Source organism: Harpia harpyja, chromosome 14 (genome assembly GCF_026419915.1).
Source record: "Harpia harpyja isolate bHarHar1 chromosome 14, bHarHar1 primary haplotype, whole genome shotgun sequence".
NCBI classification, from domain to species: domain Eukaryota; kingdom Metazoa; phylum Chordata; class Aves; order Accipitriformes; family Accipitridae; genus Harpia; species Harpia harpyja.
In genome coordinates, this window is record NC_068953.1 from 30,919,979 (window position 1) to 30,937,077 (window position 17,099).

A 17,099-nucleotide genomic window follows, 5' to 3' on the forward strand; every position below is an offset into this window, starting at 1 on the left:
AAAAGCTTAAGAAGTGAAAATCCCAAGAGAGGCACTATAAAAATCAGGTCAGAAAACCACAAAGTTACTTTAAACACCAAATGCAAGCTATTAAAAAATGAGATTAATTTATCAATATGGAGGATCCATCTCTGAGCAAAGAAATCTGCAAAATTTAGAGAATGAGAATTTCCTTCATTTCTCCACGTAACAAACAACATAACCTAAATGGTACTGATTTCTCTGATGCCTAAGATTATCATTCAACAATTGCAACAATTCCACTGTTACTAAAGCTATCATCTTTGAGTCTTGCAAATCAGTATTTTCAAACATGTATTTTAATTCACCAGTGCAAGGTTATGGTCCTAGAATCTTTACAGTTTACATAATGCTAGTCTATAATCTAGTCCAGGTCTTCAAATTACTAGACTGAGTCAGAATGTTCCTCATTAATTTATTCACAAGAAATTGCACCTGACTATTTTACAGTTTGAGGGAATAAAAATTTACCTGATTGAGTATTACAGGCTGTGCTGTTACAGTAGTCACTGGCCTGGATACAGGTTGAGCCACTACTGGAACCGTGATATTTCTTGATACTGGTTGTGTCGTCACTGGAATGGTTACAGGTCTGCTAACAGGCTGTGATATTCCAGAACTTGACCCAGGCATCTGTTGTGTTGATAAACATCCAGCAACTGGTCTCTGCAGTGTTTGTGAAGTTCCTGAAACATTCACTGGTATAGACAATGGCTGAACTGCTACAGAACTAGTTGTAGGTCTGGATACAGACTGAAAGACTGATGAAACAGGCATGGCACTGGGGCTGGAGGCAGGTGTCGCATAATGGTGACTGTCAGGCTTGAATGTAGCAACTGTACCTGTTACAAAGGATTCCAAAGTTATCTTTATATAATTTTGCAGTCAGATGTTTCATAAGTGTTGTGGATTTTTTGGTTTTAATTACCATATTAGGACAATTAAGTACCTCTACTGGGTGCACCATTCTGTATCCCCCTTCGTGATGAGCTGAGGTTGACTCTGTTCAATATATCTGTCAAAAGTTACATTTATCTTAATTGCAGTTAAATTAATATCTTAATTGCTTTTCAAATTAAAAGTAGCATTCCTATCCACTAATTAAGCCAATTAGGATTTGACTTATAAATTAGAATATTATTTCTAAAAAAAATACCTGGCAAAACAAAGTGTCATTTGTACAAATTAAGATACATTCTTCTACTCCCCTTCTCTTAGGTTAAGCTAGTTCACCTAAGAATCTCAGTTTTTATTTTCTTGCAGATAGATTAACACACAAGTAAGAGTGCAAACAAACAAACAAAAGAACACTTCATAAATATTTAGCTTTGCTGATTATAATGCATTTATTCACTTCTGTTTCTCATGCACATAATAAATTCCCCAAATACTAGAACTGCTCTAAACTAAAGGAAGCATTTTCTCTAAACCAGTAACTACACAACTTGCTTTTGTATTACAGGAAAATACAGCACTTACAAACTTGGTTTTAGACATCTCCATTTTCCAATGTGAAAGAAAAATCAACAGACCAGCAATCAAAGGAGTTGTGCTGGAATTGCATTACAAGAGGACTGATTTTCTTACATATCCTACATCGCAGTCTATGACCAGAGTTCTAGCTCATCAGAAACACATGGAATTTCTTAGATTTGATGTTTACTCCTTAACTAATGCCACCAATATTTCCCAGCTTTTTATGTCTTAGTCTGGGGCTTCGCATGATTCCAGAATGTTATAAAAATATTCATCAAATCAAAATATTTTCCTACCACCAGATTCTCAATTCCGTTGGCATTGCTGTCAAGTTTCTTGCTCTGACATGTGAAAATATGCGTACGAAATTAGATTGATCCTCCAATATCTAACCAACAAGGTTTAAAGTACCTTCTCAAACCTGGGTAAAATCACATCAGGATCTCAAACAATAGATCTTAGACTATCTACACACTGCGTTCTACAACCTTAAGGCTGTTCCCACCAGCAACGGCTCATCAGTATATACCACTCAGGCTGATAAATCTAATAGCAGTAGAGCTCAGAAGATCACAGCTTTCAGCCTGTCACTGGCATTTAGAACATACAAATAAAAAAGCAGTTGCAACAAACAGATCCAAACAGGTTTCCATTTTTTAAGATATGACAAAATTTTGTTCTGTAATAGTAATACTAGTTTTACTTCAACACAACAGTAACTATGAGCAAGCATTAACTTAATTCAGGATTTAGCTGAATACATACTTTTTTGTGTTTGTTAATAAATCTATACCTCATATTTGAATTCCAGAGTGAAATGAAACTAAAACCTTCATCTACCTACAAAAAAAAAAGCTATCCTAAAAGTTGTCTCACAAAGCATATTCAGCTTCAGACAGTCTGATACGCACACAATTCATATCCTAAAATACAAAGGTAGATTTTACTGTTTTTAAAAATAACATTTCAGGAAGTCAGCGAAATTATAAGCTAGATTTACATGACTCAACTAATTCATCATGGACTTGATATGTCCTTTCCCCTCCCCCATCAAAGTGTTATTTGTCCTGTTTAATAACACTGAAGTATAAGATAGCTAACATGCAGAACAACATTTTAAAGTAGCAACAAATTTATCATTATGAAAAAGGAAACAAGAAAAATGAGCAGTAACTATAGGAAAAATGAGCAGTTGCAGGAAATGGTAAAGGGAACAAAGTGTGAATTACTTTTCATCCCAGTCAAACTAATCCTCCAGTACATGAGTAGAGACACTTTATCATACATGACACTGTGCCAGCAGGTCAAAGTTGGGATTTTAACTATTTCCTTCAAGTTTTCCACACCAGTCTGTATAAAAACTGATAATTGCATTGTCAGGAAAAGGTTAAAAAAATTGCTATGTATTGCAGAAAATATACCATTCAGAAAAATTAAGTACTACTAGTGAGTCTCCATTTGTCATCTAATTTTTCATCTGATCACACAGGAATTCTCAGGTAAAAACTAAACAACAGTGATAAGCGAAGTTGAGTTCATTGTGTCTTGCCTATCACCAATAACAAACTGAAGCCTGACTAGTGCCAGGTAGTACTACTTACAAGCCAGAGAAGAACTGAGGTCATTCTTCCATAGCTGTTTTTGATAGTGAAGTAGAAGATTACAAAGAGAAAAGTTGAGGAAAGGGAAGGAAAAGAGATAAAGTAAAAAGTTATACCATAAGTGATTTTACTTGTGTCAGGACCGAGTATGGACAGCACTAGAATAAGATGCATACGTTTTAAGTCTCTATCTTTTACCAGAGTTCTTGAAGTGCTGAATCATATCACAACAACGGTTTTCACCTGAACTATTTCTATCTTTTATGACTACAAAAAAATCTTGAGACTACAATGACTGCAATGAAACTTGGCATATTTGTTGTTCCAACGTATGCCTACTGCCTTAACAGTTGTTCTATGCCATGACCTACTGCCAATGACCAACAGCAATCCAGAGGTCTCTGGACCTTTCAGAAAACAGTAAGGGTATTTTTCAGTCCTTCTAGAAGTTTGTAACTGCAGAAAACTTCTTGGAGTAATTTTAAAATATTCTTCAAATTTTCAAGAGGATCTAGAATATTTTTAAAATATTCAAAAAGATTAAACCTTAAGAACTATCTTTGGGTGGGAGAACTTTAACATCAGCTTCAGTATTTCTTTAATATGTAAAACAATTTTCCACTTTTTTAAGCTAGTGTAAGAAGCATTAGACTTACTATCCCAGTAAGTAACAAAGTAAAATAGAGTTCAGATGCAAGATGAAAGTATTGTGAACTAAAATGACTGAACAGCTAATAATAGCTCCAAAGTCCATGCAGCAGAGTGTGACAGAGAGCCTAGTTTAACATTTTGTCTTGAGATGCTTCACTGCAAACTATACACCTTCAGAAAATGACTATAGAAATCCTGGATACAAGCATAGCAGAGATGAGGCAGAAACTGAAAGCATTAAACCTCACCAGGCAGTCTTGTGTATTCGATAGCTAGAGAAACCTTAGGTCAAACCTCTGAACAATTGATTACCAGATGGCCACACACAGAAATCAAAGTTTCATTACTAAAATTAATTTAAATAACAAAAATAATGTTCTCCTTTACTTACCTGCCAAAGCCCAAGCACAGGACAAACATGGAATCCTGACACATCTGCTGTCATCACAACCACCTAACCTCACTCCCTGCACTAGGAGAAAACTACAGAACTCGATGAAAAACACTCTTTATTTTACAGGGGATGAATGAATTTATTAATAAAAAAATCTCTTACTTAACAGAGAAGCTTCTACTATTTTCACATTAATCGCTTTTCCTGATTGTGCTTTTATTATAGACACTTAAGACAGTTACCTTGGTTTTGTTTGAATGATGTCCACCAACACACGAAATGTGGGGTGAAGAAAAGAGGGATCGTAACATGAAGACTTACATTCATGCACATTCCTTTAGTAGGAGACACTTCCAAGTATCTAACTAAATATCAGCTATATTGAGAGCAATTGCATGCATGGTTTCAGCATTGTATATATTGGATTTTTAACCATATTGTTAATGCTAAAACCTTCAAAAGTCCTTGTTTTGACTTTAGAGATTTAAGATGAGAGGTAGACAGAGCTGTGCATAACCTGGGTTTTAGGACAGAATTTCTTAAGAATTCCAATTTTAAGTATGACAGCGACCTAAAAAACAGCTTTAAGATATAGAATTTCTTAAGTATTACTGCTAAAAATTCTGTATTTTAAAAGTAAGTTTAAAGTCTTATACCTTGAAATACCTGTTTTAAATTATGGAAAATGTTATCTTACATGTACTAGCTGGCTTCGAGCTTGAGATTTCCCCAACAAAGATTGGCTCATCATCATCATCATCATCCTCCTCCACTTCTTTCACTCTCTTTTGCCATGGTTCTAGCTCCTCTTCTTCACATTCCATAAATAATTCTGCCATCTTGAGACTAGACAGTAAAAAACAAAACACACATACCAAAACATTCAGCACTTTCATGAAACAAATGTTTCACTGTTCAGTAAAGATTACTGCACTTAACAATAATTCCTACAGAATGGTCTTTCTCACCTGCTCCCCTACCATGTTCTATACAGGCTGAACCTGATCTGATATAGATGATCTTCAAAGATCAACACCACATCACCTTTCTGGTAATTACTTGAATTCTCATCTTTGCCGTTAAAGATAAGAAAAGAGCAAAGGTATCCTCCACATAATTTAAGCTATTTTTGTATAATCCATCAGTAACTATCAGAGGGAGCTTCTGACACCACAGTGAAAGGTATCTTTTAAAAAATACTCCTATTCCAGGTAAGTGATTCACAAGAAATGTGAAGACCCTACTATGAAGCATGGAATATACCTGGCACAAGTGAGTTATTGAAACACTAGTTACATCTAAAAAAACCCAATCCAACCCAAACCCCACCGAAAACCACAACCTACCACAGCCCCACAAGTTTTGTAAGGTTTTGCCAGCGCTTCCCATATAGTCACATTTTCTTTAAAACCCAACAAAAACAAAACAAAACAAAATTTCCCAAAACCCACACATCAAAAAACAAACCACCTACTAAAAAACCCTCAAACAAAAAAACCCACAACAACAAAACCCCCAAACCATACCCACAATGTATTGCATAGTGTTTTAATTATCAATTAGGACTTAATAAAAATTTTGCATAGATCTCATTAGACTGAGTTCCTTGTGCTTGGAGACTTGCTCTTGCACTAAGGAAAAAAAGTAATGTATGAAAATAGTAATGAAAATATGTAGCTTTTGGAATTAACCACATTAACATCAGCACCTCTAATCACAACTGGGTTTATTTGCTTTTTTAAATAAATGGTGATGGCCAATGAAGTTTTCTTCTTTCTTTTCACATCCTCTAACATAATCTTGAAAGTATTTCTGAATAATACAGAAAATATGAAACTTTTAGTTTTCTTTACACACACTACCAATAATCTAATTTGTAGTAAGAACCAGCAATTTCATAAAACCACAGGGCTGTCTCAGCTATAACCAGGATCAGGATCCCAATACAACAGTGTTTGCTTTGCCTAAGACACAGAGCTTCATAAAATTCAATGTCTCCATTTTTCAGTAGATTGGAGGGGAAACAATATAGTTTTGCATGAGGAACCCAACAGTAACTCCAGTCAATATAGGAATTCCTTGAAATTAATGAGCAGTTAAGCACATGAAATTCAATTCATCATTGGACTGTTTTGACAAAAAAGTGAAGAATATCCAAGCAACATTTCCTTTCATGAAAGCCACAATCAATAAAAGAATATTTCTAGTCTTATTACCAGGCTACTGCCAACAAAAAACATTAGCAATACTTCTCTTGTTCTTGTGCTGATGCAACACCTACCTGACAAAGCAAACTAGTTAAGGAAGCTTGACTTCCCACTATTATGCAGTGATAGTTCTCTTACAGTTTAACTCCCTAAACCTTATAGCCAGGGCATCAGACCAGCACTAACGTTATGATTATGTCATTAAAGACTATCAAACCTTATACACAAGGTGACAAAATGAAGATTACATTCATAATCATAAACTGCTATTTTAAACTAAATTATTCATCTTGTAAGATGACAAGGGTGTTTATTCAACACATTTTTCTGTACAATTTCCTCATTATTTTCTCCTTTCCAAAAATATTTCAAGAGCAACATATATATTAAACATTGGGTCATTTCTTTTTTGAAAGTATAATTATGCAAAGCTAAGAATACCCCTCATTATCTATCAACAGTGTTTGAAATGGAAGTCTTCAGCACAGACACAGTGAGAAACTGTCCAATATCTAATAAGAGAAGACAATTTCAGGATAGGAGTAATGAGCTGCTAGATTTGGTGATGGACTGTAGAAATAATTAGCGTGCAATAGCTTATCACAGGGGAGCAGACAGAATTGTGCCCCTACTTGCATTAAAGTGCATGAGAATGGGCCTGCTGGTGTTACATGCTAAGTCATGGGGATAATAGCAAAGCTATACTCCTTCCTTCCTCCATCAGCTTAGGGTGCTGAAGTTAAACATGGTGCTAGGAAAGAAGAGAGTAAGACACTAAACCAGATTCTTGTCACAGGAAAAGAGGAAGAGTTTGAAGCCAGTTTCCACTTGACAGAGACAACTGGGGCCATGTGCCAGGACTTGGAAAGAGAATCAAGCCTGACCTGCCTCTGTAGAAGGACATCCCTTAGAACGCCTCTTCCTTACTAACACAGTGGCAAAGTTTATTAGACCTCAAGGCAAAATGAAAGACGATTTTCAGAGACTTTTTTCATGGAACTGACAACATAAGTATGAGTTGTGAGTTATTTAAAAAAAAATTAGATTTATTTGACCTCAGGAAAAAAAATAATCAGTTATAAAATGTGCTCAGAGAATGCAAATGAAAGCACATGTAATTTATATTTAAAAACAACAAATAGGCACTAGCAATCTATACGTTAGCAGAATTCTAATAACATACATGTGATAACCTCAGCTATGCTATAATGCAACTGATTTTTTTTTATTTTTTTACACAGTTAAAAGTAATTTCATAACATAGGCATGGACTTTTAGGAAGTTACCCCAACTGGTGGCACCTCTTACGGACATTTCATTTTATGAATCAGGATGTACATATTTAGTTATTCTCAAAAGGTGACTCAAAATGTATGGCAGCTTTTAAAAGGCAAGTATCATTTCAGATCTTTTAATCCGATTTTTTTATTTCAATGCTATGATTTGAAGCCAAGCTTTCTCCGACTTTTTTCCCTGGCAACAAAGCCAGCCTAATGAGTTCCCACTCTGCTCCCTCAGTTGTGCTAGTACAACTTTTCACAGGACTATATGACGTGAACCACTGCAGGTTAAAAATAACCTGGCCCACTAACAGTTTTACTAGCACAACTGAGAGGTCAAAAAAAAATATCTGTGGCCTGAGCAATCAAAGTTGCAGTAAGGGGGAATGGATTTGATTGCAGGAGGTGTGCAGGAACTGCTCAAATGGTGTCCATTGCCAAAGGAAACATCTACATCCATTTTTAGAGTACAACTAGCTTCCAAGTTTTCGGCTTCTTTAACTATGTTAACATAGAAAATGTATTCCAGGAATCCTGCTAGTGGTTGCTCTCAAAGCCAAAACCAACAGTGAATCCTTCCCCCCCTCTCCCCAAATAATTCCCCGTGGAGGTACAGATGCCAGGATAAGAAAGGTAAACCTATTGACCATAGACTTTATTTTCCTCATTTTTTAATATGTATAAACATATATACACATTCATACACACATTTCTTTAAAGGTAGTCCATGGACCCGAGAGATCCAAAACTCCAATGACATGCTATATGTATATAATCAAAGAAAGTGTTTAAACCATTGTTCTAGGCTAAAAAGTGTCAAAATTGTGAACAAGTTCTTTAAAACATGCAAAAAATATCATTAGATTATATGAAGATATTGCTTTTAAAGGCAACTGCCCAGCAAAAACTAAGGCTAGTCATTAAAGTTCATTAGGCAGGTGCAGAGAATCAACAACCTGCAAAAACAAGTCCATGGAACACTATTACAGTTACTAGACAAGCAATGAACTAAAAACCTGATACAGGACAAAAAAAATTGAACTCATTGCACAAAAGAGCAATAAGCTTCTGATGAAATAAGTGTTTTAAAAGCACTAGTCTGGACATCTTTATTTATCATGGTGATTACATTTAAAGATACAACTGGCTTTTAATAAAGTTGGGTATTATAACCTGGTTTTTTTTTACTGTTAGGATTTAAAAGCAATCACACAGAAACAACAAAAATGATACAAATATTAGTAAATGTAACAAGAGTGTAACATCTGTAGTGAAAACAGCAGGAAGTGATCTGTAGAAGTGCACCTTAAAGATACACAGAAATCAATACTATAGAAAATAATGGCAAATGCAGCTGCAATAAGATTTAGTTACTGAAAACCCATTTATTACTTTAGATGCAATTCACCTGTTCTGCTCTTAAGGTCAAGTGAGCTTTCCAATACTCAATACTTATTTGGATTGGCTTAAAATAACTGAAACCAAATCAGTAGTATGAAATTTGTAGTGAGCTTCAAGAGTGAGGACACCTACATTAACCAGAAAGTTCTCAGACTAGCCTTGTTTTTCATCTTTCCACAATAGTATTATCAGTGAATTATTCGAGCATTTTTTTCCTCCCATTTAATAGCTACACTCCAAATGAACAGGGAAGTGACATTATTTGCGACACAGATCATACAGTAAGCACCCAGATTGTATTTTTCAGATGACCTCCCATACATGCACATAACTTTGCACCATGTTAGTTGTAGAAGAGCGTGCAATCCACAGCTTCATCGGGACTGCGAGCAACTGTATTTTTACTGAGTGCTGCATTTGTTTCAGCAGCGAAGAAACGATGACCGAGCTGAAACTGAACCTGAAAGTTTTAAAAAACCGAAGTATAAACCAACCTTCCTCAAAACCAAACCTAAACAGCCGACACTACCCTCTCTGCCACGAGACAGCATAAGCTCCGCCTAGGGAAGGGCAATATCGCCTTTGCAAACCGCTCAGAAGTTCACACCCCCGAGCTGCGATGGGTGCGAGGCCGCGGGAGGAAGCCAAGTCCCCGAGGGCAGCCGAGCAGCTGCCGCTCCGCCCGCAGCGCCCCTGGCGCCGCCGCCTCTGCCGCAGCCTGACCGCCCCGCGTCCCGCCTCCCCCGTGCCGGGTGACCGCAAGGACTCGACTGAGGCTGCAGGTTCGGGTTTGGACGAGGCCCGCATACCACAGCCGCGGCGGGAAGGGAGGAGGCCCGGCGGCAAGGCCGGCACCCGCTGCCAAAGGCCGGGGGCCCCAGCCGCGGCCAGTCCCTGGACGGCGGAGGCAGGGCGAAGCGAGCCCTGCCTGGGACTCCCCTGCCGGGCGGACCCCCCCCCCCGGCCCCCGGTTCCCGGCGGGGCCCCGCGGGCGGCTCAAGGAAGCCCTCACGGCCCGGGGTCCCCGCTCCACAGACGCGAGGGGGTGCAAGGCCGCGCTCCGACCTAAGATGGCGTCGGTCTCGCAGGCGACAATCCCCCCGCGGCCCGCTCGCCCGCCCGCCCGCCGAGCGGCGGCTCCCTCCGCCCGAGGAGGCGGCAGGCCGCCCCGGCCGGGAGGGCCGAGGGGAAGGAAGGCGCTGCGCTTACCGTACTGCGCGTCCGGCGAGGCCTGCGGCAGGCCGCCCCGCTCCTTTCCTCCCGGGCTGGCGGGGGGATGGGAGGCAGCCGCGCTGGCGGAGCCGCCTCACATCGCCGAAACGGGGCGCCCCACCTCAGCCGCCGCCAGGGGAGGGGAAGGAGGGAGGTGGGGGCGGCCGCGCGGCGCCCGGCGCGCTGCCTGACGGGTAGAGCGCGGGTCAGCCCCACAGCGGCGCCTGCTTTCCGGCAGCCGCGGGGCGGGGCCGCGCCGGGGCCGCGCGGGGGCGGGGCCGCGCGCCATGTGCCCGGCCTCGCGCCCCTTTCGCCAGCCGTCCGGCCCGGCCCGGCCCCGCCTGCCTTCCGCTGCCTTGGCGAGGGCTGGCAGGGCCAGCCGTGACGCGGCCAGATCCACGGCGGCACCCGTGGGCGCGGAGGGGACCCGCCAGCAACGTTCGCCTCAGCGGTGCCCCGTAAGTAGGCCCCGCTTGCCAAGCGAGCGAGCAAGCGAGCAGCTGTCCCTTCTGTGTGCAGGGACGGCGGGCGCGGCCCTCGGTAGGCCACGATGGGCGGTCAGGCCTTTCCTTTGCGGTACAGTCGATCACAAGCACCAGTAACTCCACACAGCCGTGGGGCCAAACAAAAGCTAGGGAAAGCCCCGAGTTGATGTTAAATACGGACAACTGAGAATATAACGCAGAGTGCATTGCTGGGATCGGTGGAGCGTAAGATACTAGACTGAACGCTGTTCGGACTGGAGGTTCACTGTGTGTCTGTGTTTTCATTGTGGGTTTTCATAGCCATTTACCCAGTGGGTTAAATAACATAATCAAATACGTAATCATCTGTTCCAAAACTTTACTGAATAAAACGTTCCTATTACTTTCAGCGGGGCGTCGCAAAACGGGTAGACGAGGCCTTAACTGGGCAGCGAAGCCATGGTCGCTGGAGAAAACAGTTCTGGGGCACAGTACGGCAAAGAGCTGCGTTTTCACTCACCTCAGAATTTGCACATGAAAATCTCTGAATCAAAAGGTGACTAAGAAATTCAGTTTTTCTCCTGTCTATAGTGCTCTCTCACCCAGGCCAACGTCTGTCTAAGAATGCTCCCAATTTCAGATTTTCTTTTTTCCGTCAGTTTTGCTGTCCGTTCTACTCTAATTAAAAAAAAAAAAGGAAGTGTGATTCTTCCTTTAGTAAAATATGAAAATATTTCTGGTGAATTTTGAAGGTAAATAATGGGAAAGTACTTAACCATATGTCATCTGTATCTCTCAACTTTTTCAGCCCATACTTCTCACAAGTTACTGTTGGTGATCTCTGCCATAGCTGCCTTCAGACATCCTCAATTTATTTACTGCAAATTCTTTCTCAAATATAGGTATTTTTCAGAAGAATAAGTGAAGCATCCTTCTCCTTGTGAACTTAAGCTCTAAAGATTTGAGTTCTGTGCTTAGCCTGGAAAATGTTCTGTTCATTTTCACTATTATCTTTAGCCTTGAGATGCTTGCAAAGTACTTTGGAACCTCAGAGAAGTGAAGAAAAAAATTAAACAACATTAGTAATTAAATAATTGCTGTGTAGTGATTATGCCATTAAATCATTTGGTTATTACAGTTTAGTAATTAAACAATTATTAAACTATGCCATTCTGCCAAAGTAGGAGGAAAAAAGAGAGAGAAAAATATTCTTGATATTTGGCAGAAAAAGGAGAAAAAAGAATGGGAACTAGAGAGGGGAACTTATTTTAGACAGAAGTGACTGAGAAGAGAGAGGTATAGTCCGGTTATTTGAAACATGAATTTTCAACTACTCGTTTACCTACTGAAAAGTCATTGCAGGTGTTTATGTTGTTTTTAAAGCAGGATAAAGAGAAGATAAGGATTACAAGGTAAAACATTGAAAAAGTGTGAAATAACATAATTAAGATCAACTCTGCACATTTAATTTATTAATTTTGTGCATTCTGAAGGTGCACAATTGCATACTGTCTGTTCTGCAAGACCCCTACCTAAGTCCTTGGACAAATTTGTTTGAATGTCATGTTTTTGCATCGTCCTACAAAGCCACATGAGCAAAACAAGTTTACCAAGGGAGAATTAATAAGCATTCACAACTTTGAAACTCACAAATGAAGGATAGCAAATAGCTCCCATAATTACAAAAAATAGTTCTTTCCAAGGCTCCCTCAGTTTATAGATGAGCATCTTGGCTAAGCTTAGTAGATAGTTAATGAGAAAGCCCTAAAACTTTGTGTTGCAACAAATAATTGGTGACTAAATAAAGAAAAAAGTTGAATGACATCTGAAAAAGCTCTTTCTAAAGAAGATACTGAAAACTCAGTATACTGTGATATAGGTGAGCTGTGTCTCCTTAGGATGTGAGGCTTCATAGACTGCATCAACAGTGAAGGTGCCTTTCTAATGTTCCTCATCAGCCATGGAAATGACATGGGAGGTGCTCTGGTGGGGGGAAATAAAAACAGGGATTCCTACCCTCCACATTTAGTAATAGTCCTTGGCAGTTATCATTACAGTGAGCCAGCAAATTGAGGCAATTAAACAACATACTCCTCCGTGGTGTCCTTGCAGTAAGAAAGGCATAGGGAGATACACCACGCAGGAAGATCTGTATCTCCTGTAGTAGAAGCCAGTATGATGGAAGACATGCAGTACTTTCAAATGCAGTCTAAAAAACTGCAAGTTCTGGAGATGCCGGCCAGAATTAAGTACCGTGAAGGAAGGCTGCATTATATGTAAGAGGAGGTACTGATAAGGTAATGAGGTTTTAGCAGGGCCATGCCTGAAAACTTACAGAGAAAACTGCAAATGCACGATATACTCTAAAAGGGAAACTTAGCAGAAGCTGATTACAGAGAACAATTTTAATTCGTGCAATTGGGCAGCATGCATGCACTGTTGGCTATAGTAGTAAAGCTGAGCTCAAAAGCTAACTATTCTGAATTACTTCATCTTAGACCTACTGCCTTGTGACTTAATTACTGAAGAGACATTCCTTTCCCTTCTGAGAGTTATTGACAGTAATCTCTCATCAGTTTCTGGTTTTTGTCTCAAAAGCATTGTCTGTGTGAGAGAAATCATTTGATTGCAATATCCCTCAATGGTCCAAAATGCTTCTATTGCTTGCTGCAGGTTAAAAAAACCCCACAAATAAAAGCAAGTTGCATTTGTAAACTAAAGACACTTGCTAACATGGGCTAATGCGGATGCATGGATGTAGGCAACTAGACACATTGATACTGTCAGCTCTGGCAGCTGTTAGACCTGCCAATCCAATCAAAAACCAAAGTCTGTTAGCTGTTTATATTTTGCTTCTCCACTGCCATTCTTTTTCTTTCTTCCCAGCAAAAAAAAATTGCAATGATAGATTCATAGATTCATTCTAAGTGTAGAGTCTCTGTGTTGTTACTGTGATCTGCCCCTTCTGCTCTGCAGGTCTTTTACTTCTGTTTCTCAGTTTTTAATTGCCCACTAAACTATCATTTGTTCTATCCCAGGGGTCTGTTCCCCCACATCACCCTGTATCGACAACTGATGAATTAGCAGACAATAGTCTCATTTTGACAAGGCATACAGAAGTTTGTTAAGAAATCGCAGAAGCTGGTAGCTGTACTGCTTACAACACCAGAGGGTATAACTTACTTCCTGTCTTGACTCCTCTGACTTTATGCTGGTAGAGGGACGAGTGCAATAAGTGAGAAATTATGAATACAACTATCAACTTTGTTCTGCCTATCAACCAGCAGTTGTTCATATTGTTCTTATTTTGCTTATCATGTTCAGGCATTTTGAGGCAAGAGTCAGTCAGCTAAGCATTAGGATTTTGCACTTGAGATAGACAAAGGGGGGGCAAATTGGAAACCAAAGCATGTCTTCTCAAGTAGTAATTAATAACTAGCAACAAGCAACTTGCAAGACAGCAGTTGCTCTCAATTGCTTCAGCTCAAATGTTAACCAAAAAAAAAAATCCTCATATTGATTCATAGAGAATAGAAAAGAATTAGGCAAGCAAATGTCTATCTGTCATTGATTTCTGTAACCAAAAGGCCCAGTATAATAATTCTCAAGATGGTCATCTGTTTTTCTCTTATGGAAAAAAAAGCTTGGGGCTGGGAAAAAACAATCCTCATACTCTTTATGTCAATTAGCAGGTCTTTAAACAATGCATTGGTGTCTGCAAAAGGTGGATGATTACTTTTCACCCTGCTTTTTAACTTGATGATCCTTTTGATTTTTAACCACAGCCATCCCATCCATATGTAGCTAAAAGGCAAAATCCCATCAAGTTTTTTAGCAACACAAATAGTTTGGTTGAACTGCTTTATATTTTCAGATCAAGACCAAACAGCTAGATAGTGGGAAACCAGGAATTGTAGTTGATACTTTAGAAACCTTGCTATGCAAGAACAGCAAAATATGTGCTTAAAGCATGTAAACCACCTTACCTCTTACCATGAAATCATAAGACAAGCTAGTGTTTTATTCATCTGTAGTTATAGGCTGATTTGGAAAACCTTTAACCACGCCATTAACGATTCACAAAACCAGATACACGTTACAAATTATGTTATCTTTGGATTAAGAATTTATAAAGAAATTCTTAGAACTGTTGCTATTGACATTCATCTTAGGAAATCCATTTTGTTACTATGATGACCTAACCAATTTCACTAGATTGAAAGAGTCTTCACTTCCCCAACTCACTCCATAGAAGAGGTGACTGTGAGATAGTATCCAAAAAAAGGGAATTCACATTTCTTAACTGAAGCAGTAACAGATGTCACCATAAACTATTTGTGCAAGCCTCTTACAAGTTTATAGATTTATAGATTACACAAATATGGGGATCAATTAAGCTACCACCAGCATGCAGACACCTCTGTCATAGAACTTGGAGGTCAATGTAACAGTGCCAGCAGGATTCCAATTAAAGGAAAGTGCCATATACAAAGAAAGTGAAAGGGAATTTAAATAGGGATCATGAATGTACCTACACAGAAATACAAGCAGAGTACTAGGAGAACATAAAGTTATCAAACTTTTTAGGAAAACAGAACTTTTACAGATTAAAACTTTACAGTACATTTGATCAGACATTCCCTTCTGCTCTGCTGATACTAAAATATCTTACTTAATTTTCAGTTTCAGGTTGATATTTAAAAATGAACTTTCAGTATTTTCTTCACTATTGATTTGGTAAACAAAATTAATATTTGGTGAGAGTGGTTGAAGAGTAAAGAAGTTTATAGTATGTTCTGAAAAGTCTTGAACAAAGTCCTGAAAAACAAATTTTAGATGTGGCTTGAGTTTAACATAATGCCGCCTTATTATTAACATCAGAGTTTACTTCATCAGAGCTACCTAGGGAGATTGTGAAGACCACATCACTGAAGATTTTCTAGAGTAAGTTAAAACATTAAGCAAACTTGGTACATTTGGTGCTACTAAGCTACTGGGGGAAGTACTACTAAACTACTGTGACAAATATACCTAATGATGATTTTTTTTAAACCCCTACTGAATGAGGACTTCATGTTGTATCTGGTCACTATTTGAATGTAATCTGGGAATCAGAGTGCTATTGTCTAGTTTTGATTTTGTGTGTCAGTAAAAAATCTACAGGAGAGTGAGGAAGTCTTGCTCATTAGCATTGAAGTTACAGGTTTGTTTAATATTATTTGTTATTCTTAGAGGCACTACACACATACAGCAGGTACCAACCCGCATGACATTGCAATTGGAGCTGCTGCCAAAATTTTGTTAGAATGGATATGTTCAGAAGGGAAGCCTGTAAATACGAATGCACAAACAGATACTAAATTAACATCTGCAAAACAAACACTATTCAACACATGTATGGTTTACTCAACTAATCAAGTATTCCATAAGGTATGCTTGTAAAATTGATTGCATTTAGTCTGCTGTGGTTTGTTGTTACAGTATCATACCTTCAGGATTTTGGCACAAGTATAAACACTAAGGGGTGATCTAATCTGTTTATAACATTATTTTATAATGTTTGTTAGGCATATATAACATGTTTATACTTTCCTTTTTGAGACAATATGAAAAGTCTACCATGCAACCCTGAAGAAAGCATAAGCTTCCAGTCTTTCAAACTTTAAAAGTATGCTTCTGTAAATTCAGAAAAAAGCCCAACCCAAACCATAAATTGTCTTTTTAAACTCTTCCAACATACCTTCATGCAGAATAATAATAATAATAATAATAATAATAATAATAATAATAATAATGATAAAAAACATTAACATCTAGGAGAGTCAGTTTCTCTTCAGCATGGGTGTATTTTCTCCTGTCAACATTAGTCAAACTCATCAGATGAGAACATACCCTAAACTGCTTGAAGTTACAAGAAATGTTTCAATTGGATGAGCTCTATCAGAGCGAAAATGGCTACAAACAGAGCCATTGCTATTACAAATCTAGGTTGTTTATTTGGATGCAAAAGAGAAATATTTTGTAAAAAAATTTTTGTTTCCAGAAGATTTTCATGGTGACTTTAGGTTAAAATAAAGTTAGTAGATTAACATTAAGAAATAAGTCTTGAAATAATTTAATTTTCATTTAAGAGATTGAATTCAGAAAATTGATGCTATATACATCCATTTATCTATTGCAACTGTCCAGTTCTCAGACCAGAGACACAGGGCATACACCTTGTCCATTGGATTCATTTTTATCATTCACCTTAGAATGAATTCAATCCTAGATGTCTACTGTTGTGTATACTCCACATAGTAAAGAAAATCCAAGCAAATAACTACTTGGTTTAGCCTTTGCATCCACTTCTACTCAATTAAGTAATTCAGTAGTAAAGAACATTGTTCCAC

At 38.7% G+C, this 17,099-nt stretch overlaps 1 protein-coding gene and 1 long non-coding RNA gene across 20 annotated transcripts in view; one reads left to right on the forward strand and one right to left on the reverse strand.

The window, feature by feature from the left end:
* Positions 1-10,385, reverse strand: part of ZNF280D (zinc finger protein 280D) — a 55,539-nt gene extending 45,154 nt beyond the window's left edge. For 9 of the 17 annotated variants that reach the window (XR_008238162.1, XR_008238160.1, XR_008238161.1 and 6 more), the window contains exons 1-4: positions 10,241-10,385; positions 4,841-4,989; positions 971-1,036; positions 493-863 (exon numbers count right to left, since the gene is read on the reverse strand). Coding sequence is in view for 13 of the 17 variants with exons in the window: in XM_052807248.1 (XP_052663208.1) it covers positions 493-863; positions 971-1,036; positions 4,841-4,982 (579 nt within the window). In the remaining 4 variants the exon portion in view is untranslated. Of the gene's footprint in view, positions 1-492; positions 864-949; positions 1,037-3,098; positions 3,133-4,840; positions 4,990-10,240 lie in introns of those variants that run through there. The other 8 variants (XM_052807245.1, XM_052807243.1, XM_052807238.1 and 5 more) reach the window with 6 other exon arrangements.
* Positions 9,500-17,099, forward strand: part of LOC128150766 (uncharacterized) — a 34,470-nt gene continuing 26,870 nt past the window's right edge. The window contains exons 1-2 of one of the 3 annotated variants that reach the window (XR_008238168.1): positions 9,500-9,813; positions 11,118-11,263. This is a non-coding gene — a long non-coding RNA (uncharacterized LOC128150766). Of the gene's footprint in view, positions 9,814-10,391; positions 10,702-11,117; positions 11,264-17,099 lie in introns of those variants that run through there. The other 2 variants (XR_008238167.1, XR_008238169.1) reach the window with 2 other exon arrangements.